The sequence below is a fragment of the Ruditapes philippinarum genome, unplaced genomic scaffold (assembly GCF_026571515.1).
Source record: "Ruditapes philippinarum isolate M1 unplaced genomic scaffold, ASM2657151v2 ctg5218_1_1_1_1, whole genome shotgun sequence".
NCBI classification, from domain to species: Eukaryota; Metazoa; Mollusca; class Bivalvia; order Venerida; family Veneridae; genus Ruditapes; species Ruditapes philippinarum.
In genome coordinates this window covers 22490-33952 of record NW_026854480.1, presented here as the reverse complement: position 1 = coordinate 33952, position 11463 = coordinate 22490, and the positions used below count along the sequence as shown (strand labels likewise).

The window sequence follows — 11463 nt, the reverse complement described above, 5'->3', positions numbered from 1 at the left end:
AATAATATTTGGCAATTTCTCTCAACATTTTACAAATATTTCGTCAGTGGCATAACTTAAACCTTCAATTAAACAATATTTTAGTCATTAACAAAATATCAGCCAAGTAGAAACGTCAAATTCATAAATTCAACATTTAATTCTATTGAACTCATGTCCAATACAGCTAATTAAGGTGGATTGCGTGCTTGTGCTTGTTGCAAATGACTGAATAGTTTTTTTAAGGCAGAATCGGTGCGCTTTTTCCAGATTGGAAATATCAATATCACTGTCTGTATAATTATTTATTGGCATTGTACTCGAAACCACTTTAAGGAATATCTGTTTCAAATTGATAACATTATGTCCAGTCCATGCTTTGAGAATGATACAAGGACAGTGTTTTTTTTCTCTACTTTGGGAATGGTGCCAGTACCAGACTGATTGGGAAAAAAATGCGTTATTTTGACTTAAATTGGGAATTTTTTTAATGCATTTTTTCAGCTACAAATAAGATAGACATCATGAATAAAGATAGCTAACAGCTTCCACTGTCCAGGTAGAACTATTGAGTGATGATTTATATGAATATGTTGGATTTAAATGATTTCACAGAAATCTTTTGGCCTTGTGGAAATTTTGAACAGCCATTTTGGGAATTTCAACTTTGGAAATTGGGAATTTTAATGTCTATTTTCTATTGGGAACAGTATCGTTTTAGGGTAGCAGTTGTATAAAGAAAAAAAACACTGAAGGACCATATTATCTGCTACTGCTGGTGAAGATATATTCGAATTGTACATGCAGAAATCAAGTCCACTTGATTCAAGTTCATTAATAAGTACATTTATATAAAGAAGATAAAATACTGGTGAACTTTTACTTCCTTGTCTGGTTCCCTACAAAATTGGGAAAAGTCTGATAATTATGTATCCCCGCTTCAGGACATAACTAAAAATATTCCGGTGAATTTCCTTAAATGCTAGTGATGATGATTGTGTTGTCGACACGAGCCTCTATCAGCGTATACAATATTCCATCATGCCAGACTCGATGAAAAACCTGACTACCGTCTAGAAAACACACATACAGTTTGCTGTTGTATTATCGAGAATAATGCACACACTTGCGTAATAAAAATGACGTCATAAGGCAACCTAACTGCTCCTGAAAACCCCCTTGTTGGATATTCAATTTTGACGTGAGTTTTTTTCCAACACTTTCAGGATTGTTGAAGTTAATGATATTGCCCTATAATTGTTGGGGTCGTCTTGTATGATAATCTAAGCAAATATGAAAATATGTTGGCAAATACATGTATAGGAGAGAGAATATCACGTGCTAAAAAGTTTATATATAATTATTATGTTATTCCATTTATTTAGATCAGAGAACCATAAACGTCCATTGTTTGCTTAAATGGGAAGGTAGCATAATTTTCATTCCGAAACTTTATCTTAATTTACTTTATTGGAGGCTTTATTGTACTTAAATTGTTAATATTCAAAAGCCGTAAAATTACATAAAAAGCCACTATGGCGTTCCATAGAAAGGCAAAATAATTATATCATAATGGAGTGTGATGACAGTATGTTCTTTGTAAAGAAAAAACAAATTCAATTAACTTTACTTCACTTAATATGCTAGACCATTGTAAGATGTATGTGCGAGGGTTGTCGAGGTTAAGCGTTCTTATTCAAATTTTAGAGATTTCAATTATCGCATTATTTATCTAAGGTGCTCATATTTTCAGGTAAATTAATTTTAAATTGTTATGATATTGCGGAAATATGATATGGGACGAGCTTGATATTATGGACATTTTTCTTTGGCGAATTTTGAAATTTTGAATTATAATAAAATGACAGGAAAAAAACGTGTATAACTTTTAAAAGTGGCGGAGTAAAGAATAGGTAAAATAAACATTGTTGTAATGCGATACCAACTGAAGTTGTGGATAGAACTGTAAATTTTGGATATATTTGAACTTAAATGGTATGTTTAATTTCATATGGTCTTTTAATTAAAACAAACATGTTATTTTTGAGAAATCATTTTTCTTTTTTCTTTTCCTATTTTTATAAATTATAATTCGATATATTTCAAAACGGAAACTGTGTGAGCAAAATAGTTTTTTTAAGAATATTTACACTGCGATATAAACTGTAGAAAAACTAAAAATAAAAGTTAAATAAATAATAATAAATAAGATATTTGGTGTATACATAATTTGCGCAGATAATGTTATGTAGTTGTCTGTTATCTTTAATTAATTAATTAATTAATTAATTAACAAATTCATTACTTATTTAATTACATAACATTATCTGCGCAAATAAATTAATAAATTAATCTTAAATTTTAATTTCTTTTTTTAATCTGTTCGGTACCAGATGACCAGTAACTGTATTTCACAATCACCCTCATACTTGACAGACAGGGATTGAGTCTTATTGAAACGCAACTTTTTGGTCCTTTCTGTTTATCTTTGGATTAGAACGTGATTATGAATAGATGTTCAGATGGCACCAACATTTGTTTAAGCTTACCCCCAGGCATAATATAAATTTCCTAAGTTACCTGTACGTGACGTTGTTTCTCGACTTTAATCATATATATTGCCCCGTATCTCTCCAATGTTTCTCCGCATGCTGGTCGGTATATTTCCCATATTGCCTAATATCTTCAAAACTTTTACCGTATCTTTCACACTTTGGTCCGTACCTTTTCATACTGCTCCGTGTCTGTTCATTATATATACATATACAATGTATATATTTTTCAATATTGCTTCCTATCTTAGCCACATTGGTCCGCATCCTTCCCATATTACTCCGTATTTCCTCATATTGCTTTGTATCTTTGCATACATTACTTTATATTGCTTTATATCACAACATGACCTGTTTCGTAACTTACCCATGCATATTCGGTATCTTTCACTAAGTACTTCGTATTTTTCGGAATTGCTTCGTATCATTTTAAGATTGCATGCTCCGTATCTTTCCCACTTTTACTCCATATCAGTTGTTCCGTATCCTTCACATGTTGTATGTACATGTATATCATATTTCCTTGTTTTCCAAAATAAATTCTACCTATTCTTCTAATTGTTCCTTATCCTTCACATTGTTCCGTATTTCCCCCATATTTCCCCATATCAATTTATTTTATGGAATAATTCCCATATTTCCACATATCAATTGCTCCTTATGTATGGTATATTTTATGGAATAATTCCCATATTTTCCCGTATTAATTGCTCCGTATCCTTCACATTTTTTTGTATATTTCACATATATTGCTACATATTTTGTTATATTTTCAACTTTTTTTCTTCAAACTTTTTTCTTTTGAATACGTACATCTTATATATAACTGTTAAAGGTTTAGGTTAAATATAAAATATATATGTGTACAGTGTATAATGATGAATATATTACAATTTGAACATTATTCAAACTATTTGAAACCGGATTTAAGCATATCGTTTGATTCTCTGGCACTGTCTTACTGATTTATTTACTTTAAGGATACATTTTAATAGATATACGCCTCAACAAACATTTTAGGAGTTTATTTTTCAGATTCGAAGTATGACCAACACACATATTATTTCGGTCTGGGTTTTGTTCTTTTATAAAGGTAACGTATAAGGATTTTTATTCAATTTCTTTTCCACATTCAGTTAATGTATTTTTGTCATACATGAGACTATAATGTCTCTTTTTAATCCACTTTATAATCTATATAATGTCTATCATCTAGCAGACAAAACGGAAAATAAAGAAAAAAAAAGAGAAAAACGACAAAATATATAGTTAGTGGTCTGTCCCTCTATGACATTGTCGCCCATTCAAATGCCTCTAAAGAAATAACGATATGGCATTAATCAGCCACCATAGTAGATAAAGAAATATTTTCTTGCTAATTCAAAACTGGGACAAAAATTACTCTTTTTTTGTATTTTTGTCCCAGTTTAAAATTATATTTTTTTTTGTACTTTCGCCTCACATTTATCTATTGTCGCATAATTTGGCAATCAATTCCCATCCTACAAGTGTGTGAATTGAAGTTCTTATATGTAAATGTAGATCTTATAAGAAGTGATACACAATGATTGATCAATAAAATAATCAATATAAATATTAAAACGCTAAAAATAAGGCAAGCGTATATTTTTACCAGTGACACTAAGATTTTTAAAAGAAATTTGAGCCGCGTCACGACAAAACCAACAAAATCCAGACCTGCCTGCGCATCCGCAAGTGGAGAAACTGACAGCGAACAGCATGGATCCTGATCAGACTGTGCGGATGCGCAGGGTGGTCTGGATCCATGCTGGTCGCAAACCCGTTATGTTGGTTTTGTCGTGACGCGGCTCATTTTGCCGGCTCGCCCCGGCGAGCCGGTATTCCGTAAGGATTTTACTGAGAAACAACCTAAAACTCCGAATCCATCCAAAAATTTAATCGAAGCTTGGCTTCCAGCTTTCTACAAAATTTATCTATCAGGGCTAGGATCCAAAATTATTTAGCCAATCAAATTTGATCTTACATAGCGTCAAAAAACCTTCAATTTTCACGCCATTTTTAAAAAGCAGCAAGTATTGTTTTGAGCGCAAAGATATAATGATGATTAAAATGTTTGTTTTCATGGATTCTTTTCAATAAATCATATTTGTACACTGACTTTGATTTCGCGATTTCACAAGTCCTGTTTTCTCTGTAGTAAGTTTTCCTTTGGTAAATAACATAAACGACATCTGGGTTCTGTGCATTTTTCTTTTTTCCTTTTTTCGGTCATTTCATCCTTTCCGGTATTTTAGTGTATGTATTTACTAGCCGGGATCCGGGACGCCCGGGATCCGGGATCGTATAAGATATAGAGGAAAAAAACTAATAAACTTTATTTGTGTTGATTATTGTCGTAATGAAAGCATTAAACGTTAAAGTTTTTTTTGTATGTAATGAAAGTTTAATTAATTTAACTTAGGATATAGATATATTTAGAGCTATTAATTAACAAATCACAATACTTATAATTAATATGCTAATTAATTGGAAAAAATCAAAAAGACTATAATTCTTGAATTGGTGCAAATCCGGGATCCCGTATAGTTTTAATACGATACGATCCCAGCTTTCTGAAAACAATATTCTTGAACTGGCCAATTCCTGGGCTCCTATTTTTTAATAGGATCCCGGCTTTTCTGGCTGAAATTGATTAACAACTTGTGTTTACTTTAGACTTGTGTCTGTCACTCATTCCAAAACTAAATAACATATTACAAATTAACTTCGTATACAAGACATCTTTTATGAATTCTACTTATCTAATTTTTTTTCATGTCAAGGTCAAACAGGCCATATAGTAAATGTGACTTCATTCTGTCTGTTTTTTACATGAATCTTCATATATACTCATATTCCTACTTTGTTTTAAACTGAGAGAACTGGCTTCCATTACTTTATATGTCACTTTTTTTTGATGTTCGCTGAAGTCTCTACAGCTAACAGAACTGAGTCATTTTTACATTTAAACACACCCCTGGAAAGAAATTACGAGGCGAGTCGCTACTAGCTTTTTAAAAGCTAACCTTGTGTGAATTATTTCAGTCTATAGTGAGACATGTAACGATGATCCGAACTTTACACGAGACGGAAAGTCATGTGACAATCTGGTCCAATCGTCTACGAGAAAAGAATGTTACGAACCGGAAGTAGAATCTGCTTGTTGTCATTCTTGCACACAAGTTCGTTTAGATGCTCCAGGTAATGTTTGTTGAGAAAAAAACGGAAAAAGGTCCTAAATTGATTTGAAAGTTTGAGTTGTTACATTAAATTTGTTTCCTTTTGATATACATGATGCAAATATTTTGGACTTCAATTGACGAGACAAAAGACTCCTTTCGACTATAGTAAGTCAAAGTTTGACCTAAGCGGAGTTAGTATAAAGATAAAGAAGGAAATTTGAAGGGACTTTAGAAATTCTTCGACTTACGCGGAATAATTGAGTCAACTGTACCTATCACTGTTTACCACCTTAAATGCCTATTATGCTATCAATTTTATTTCTCAAAACAATTTTATTTTTGGGTGATTCGAGGTACTTTTGCATATTTCTCCGTTGTTTAGTACCCTAGTTTATCTCTGTAAAAAATTCCAATTTTATGCTTGACCTCAGTGAAGCCCTTTTAAATACATATAAATCTGAATAATATTAATCTGATCGTTTTTTATTCTCTTTATATACCACACGTGCAATTCAATACTGTGGGAAATTGCGTTTTGGGGTCATATCAAAAAGAAGTGGAGCGGTTACCTTATAATTAAATCTATTCTCAAGCCTAGTCCTATTCTGATCACGTACACTTTACTTCCTATTACGTAATACAATACTGGACTTTTTGGAGTGGAGGTGCTTTTTTGTCACACTGTCAACACAATGCATATCCATTTAATTTCTGACTGTTTCGAGATTTCATGTAAGAGCATGTTTTCATTACTTTTTCATTATTTATTTATTTACTTATTTATCTATCTATTTTTTTCAAAAACAAACTTTCAATTCCAGGTTGTTTATATGGAGATCGTGCGGTGTGTATAAAGTTTTTGTGTGACCAATATACAGATGCCGAGGTCACATGCTGTGAGACATGCGGAACTTTACCTTTGACATCTACAGTATCTTTTTTATTTCATAACTGACCAATAACTGTATTGTGTAGATAAAGAATTCAACATTAATTCTATTAATAAGCTTATCATATAATACATTCACTTTTGTTTTACCGTAAAAGGTTAATATAATCATTTCACCAATAATTATGTAATCATCACATTAACGGGAACGGTGGTTTAGTGGTCAAGGTTTCTATTTCTTAGACCAGGGATCATGGTTCCAAGCCCTATTGGGATCACGATAATGTTAGTTCACATGTCGCCATTACTGCTACGTTAAACATGTATTTGACTACATTGACGTATGTTTAAACACATGACTTTTTGTCCTTTAACTGTTTCGTTCAGACTGATCAACCTGTAACATCAGTTTCTAAAACGTCTACAAAGGCATCAACCCTTTCCACGACGTCAGTGACTTCTTCAACGTTTAAAATTGCAAGTGAGCTTTTAAGGAGTTCAACAAAGCTAGATATCATTACATCTAACGGCTTAACAACCGAGTCAAACATTACAACAACTAGTGCTAAAATAACTTCTGACAATACGCCAACCAGTGCCATAACAGCTAGTGTATTGCCTGACAATGTTACAACAACTTCCGCTACAATTGCACAAGAAACTATAAACGCTGCTTCAACTTCCGGTGTAACGATTATTACAAAAACATCTGAAACAACAACAACCAGTAAAATAACATCTCAACCAACGGAACTTACCACCCCTCCCAACACAACCATTGCCGTGACAACGTCTACCATGTCGTCTACTCCTATAATAAGTAAGTTGACAACAACAACAACAATGACGACAGAACCACATGTAGGGACAACTACTAGTGTAACTGCATCCACGTCAACCACCTCAACACGTGCAACAAGTGAGAAACCTACAAGCGGAAAATCCACAGAAACAATTACTAACACTGTCGGTCTAGGGACAACACCTTTAACAACACCTTTAACGACAAAGTCATCTACCACAACAAAATCAACAACAACAAGTAGAAGTTCAACAACAGTAACAAAAGATATAGAAACAACAAACTCACATCCATCTACTTCCGTACAAACATCTCCTGTTGATAGAGGCCAGTTTAGTACAGCAATAGTGACAACAGTTCCAACTGATACTACATCTACTTCCGTTGTTACTGTACCAACTTCCGTTGTGGTGACTGAACCAACTTCCACATCTGCAATAGAAACCACTACCTCATCCCCTACAACTACCTCAATGTCTACTTCCCCTACAACAGTATTCGTTACGACCAATGTCGTCCCAGTTACTTCCGTATCCGGTTCCACTATATCTACTTCCGGTTTTACAGATTCAACTTCTATATCGACAACAACAAAACTTACTACAACTGCTACTAGTCCTATTACAACTGAACCTATAACAACCAAAACATCCACGACAAGCCCTGATACAACAGTTTTAACGTCTGCAGACATGCCTCTAACAAGTTCAACAACTGCAGCCAAAACTTTGAAAACTGTATCTACCGTAGCTTCAACTACATCCAGTTCAACTTCTACATTTTCAACTAAAATTCTGTCTTCAACAAGTACAACAATGCCGGTTCCAATAACTTCAACATCTTCCAGTACATCTTCTTTAATAGCCACAAAGCAAAACACGCAAACACCCCGTATTACAGTTACAACTCCGACTCCCGATGTTGCAACTAATTCTACGACTACTACAGTTTCTTCAGAAAACGAAAGTGGTGAAACTCGTAAGACTTTATTTTCAAAAAATAATACACACATAATTTTTTTTTATTTCCAGAGCCTGTAAGTAATGTTATTTATCTAATATAAAAGCTGTTTATTGAAGGTTCGGTGTTACGCAATGTTATCAACCAAATGCCATAAATCGTTTGGTTCCAAACTAAGATACTTTGAGTTTTAAATGTCATTTAACAAGTTTATGATCCCAGCTATTCGTTTTATTATAAATGACATTTTTTTTCTTTTATAACCGCTGAAATATATTTATATACACATGTATTTGACTTTTAATTCGATTGATAACACACCAACCTTTCTTGTGAAATCATAGTTAAAAATAGACAATTATTTCAAATACATGTAGATCGAATATCTTAAAAGTAAACTATTTCAGATAACCTGAGTTACATGCCATGAATAACAAACAAAATACTGCAGTTCATTGCTATTCTATTTCAATCTAATTTCTTGCATATATACATGTTGTACATGTTGTACATGTATAGATATGGTAAGATTCTAATGAAATTCTAATGAAATTGAAAAAAAATCTAATCCAGGGTTGACCCCAAAACTGCAATAAACAAAACCGGACTAAACAGTTTTGCGGTCAACCCTCGTACCTTTTTTTTCCTTTTTTTTCAGTTTGTCCCCTTTTTAAAAACATAAAAAATGTCTAGTTTTAATTTTTTCCCTTTTGGTGTTGCTTACTTTATTTTTGTTTGGGTTTTAATGTCAAAATTGGGAAGGAAAGAAACGTCGAGGTTTCCCAAACGTCGTCGGCGGAGCCCAAACCGGGAAATTGGGGAAAACCCTTTGAATCGGTGGGATCAAATTTAAAATTAAAAATACAAAAATTTTAAAATTAAAATGTACAAAAAAAAAATTTTTTAAATTACTAAATCAAAATAAGTTCCCTATGTTTTAAAAATCCCTCTGAGACTTTAATAAAAATAAAATTATTTCCACAAATTAATTTTTTAATTTGTTTATCAGTAATTTTAAACAGAAAAACCTTATTGTTTAAATCTTTCAAAATTTGTATTTTTCTGAATGTATAGGCAACTGGAAAAACAAAAAAAAAAACATTTTGAAATTTTAAAGTCGCTCCCCCGGAAGCTACCCCGCCCACCCTTTCCGTTTTTGGTTTCGTGTCAGAGCCCCCGGAAAGCTGCCTTTCAAAAAAGGGTGTTTTCTTTTTGAACCGTCCCTTTTAATCTACGAACAATGAATTCCAAATACTCCGTATTGGTTTGACGATACATCGAGACAGATTTTTAAGGAAGAAATTCTTCCATTCAGAGCCAAATGACTGGAACAGGCCTTACTTTTTTCAACAATTGGATTACGGGCGGCATATGGTCGGGCACATGACTGTTTTCACTCCGCGTTAGGACTCACATCACACAGAGTATGGGTCAAATAATTTAAAAGAATACTACCTTAAAAGAAGCCATTTGGTCCGCATGTTCACAAAGAATGAAGAATGAGAATCAGGGTCAGAATTCACATAATAAAATTTTAAACTGTTTCAAATGTTGATGATAACGAATATGCGTTTTTAAATAACATATTCATGTACAATTGGATAGATATTTAGTAGACTTGGAGTAATAAGAGGCATCAAAAAACAGGGATATAATTGACAAGTTATATATATAACCTAGTGATATTTTAATGAAAAAAATATTTTTAAAAGTTTTAAAAAAAATTTACTTAAGAAAAAAATTTGTGCCCCCTTTTTCATGTTTTTTTGTTGCTGTTTCTTTTTTAAATTTTTGAAAAGTAAAGCCATTATATTGAAATTTCCCATAAATTTTATTCTAAAATAAAAATTTTTTGGAAACACTGGTTTAAAATTTTGCGGATATGTATAAAAAATTTTTGTTGGTAACCCCAAACTAAAAGCAGAAAAAACCCAAAAAAATTTCGATATTTTTTTTCCCAATGGAAACTTAGATGTTCCTTTTTGTAATTTTTTGGGTTAAAAAAAGGTCATACCACAAAAAAGGGAAAACTTAAGTTAAAAAATTTCGGAACAAAATCTTTCAATAACATGTCTTTTTTTAATTGAAAAATGATTTTTAATTCACCATGTTTAAAAAAAAAATTGGATAAAATTGAAATTTTGCTTAAAGCAATTCATTTCAAGGAATCCATTCTGGTGTTTTAAAGCTGCGCGCCATCAGACGAGTAAATTGATATATAATGGAGGTCAATAGTAATGTCGATAGTATTAAGTATCAGAAATAACAACAAACCATGAAGGAATTATACCGGTATATGGATGTTGTTTGCATTGTGAGATACATGGTCCGATATTATATATATGTATTTATTATATACTTATAAATGAAATATTGAGAAATATTGATGAAATAAAATGCGTATTTTCATTTTCCGTATTTTCACTGTAAAAATTTATTTTTCACTGCAGTGAAACATATTTTCCGTATTTTCACTGGTGTCTTGCAGGACTACTTTCTTTTAAATTCTGCCAGTTCACAAAATTTAAGGGAAAGTCTTTCAAATTTTAATGTCAAAAAAAAAGAAAATTGTATATAATAAACAGAAAATTCAAGTTTGTGGCATGAAAATTACCATATTTCACTCGTGGCTACCGCCACTCATGAAATATTTATTTTCATACCACTCGATGAAAATAAATCATGTTTTTATAGTAAAAACTTGAATATCCTCTATATAGTAGATAATAACATGTTCTAGAAAAAAATATAATTTTTCATCATATAAATGTTCATCACTTAAAACTTTTAATATAAACATTTTTTTTAAAAAAGAACATATTTTCAAGAAATATTATATAAGAATATCTAGATGATATGAGCCGCGTCACGACAAAACCAGCATAATGGGTTGCGACCAGCATGGATCCAGACCAGCCTGCGCATCCGCGCAGTCTGATCAGGATCCATGCTGTTCGCTATCAGTTTCTCTACTTGTTATAGGGTCTGTAAGCGAACAGCATGGATCATGATCAGACTGCGCGGATGCGCAGGCTGGTCTGGATCCATGCTGGTCGCAAACCCATTATGTTGGTTTTG

The 11463-nt window shown here is 32.3% G+C and overlaps 1 protein-coding gene across 1 annotated transcript; it reads left to right on the top strand.

The window, feature by feature from the left end:
- The first annotated feature begins 1600 nt into the window (after window positions 1-1600).
- On the top strand, window positions 1601-8503 carry LOC132740229 (mucin-5AC-like). The gene is made up of 5 exons (XM_060728089.1): window positions 1601-1974; window positions 3567-3624; window positions 5598-5753; window positions 6556-6665; window positions 7011-8503. The coding sequence occupies exons 1-5, from the start codon at window positions 1972-1974 to the stop codon at window positions 8463-8465; spliced, it is 1782 nt and encodes a 593-aa protein (XP_060584072.1). The 5' UTR covers window positions 1601-1971; the 3' UTR covers window positions 8466-8503.
- The last annotated feature ends 2960 nt before the right edge of the window (window positions 8504-11463 follow it).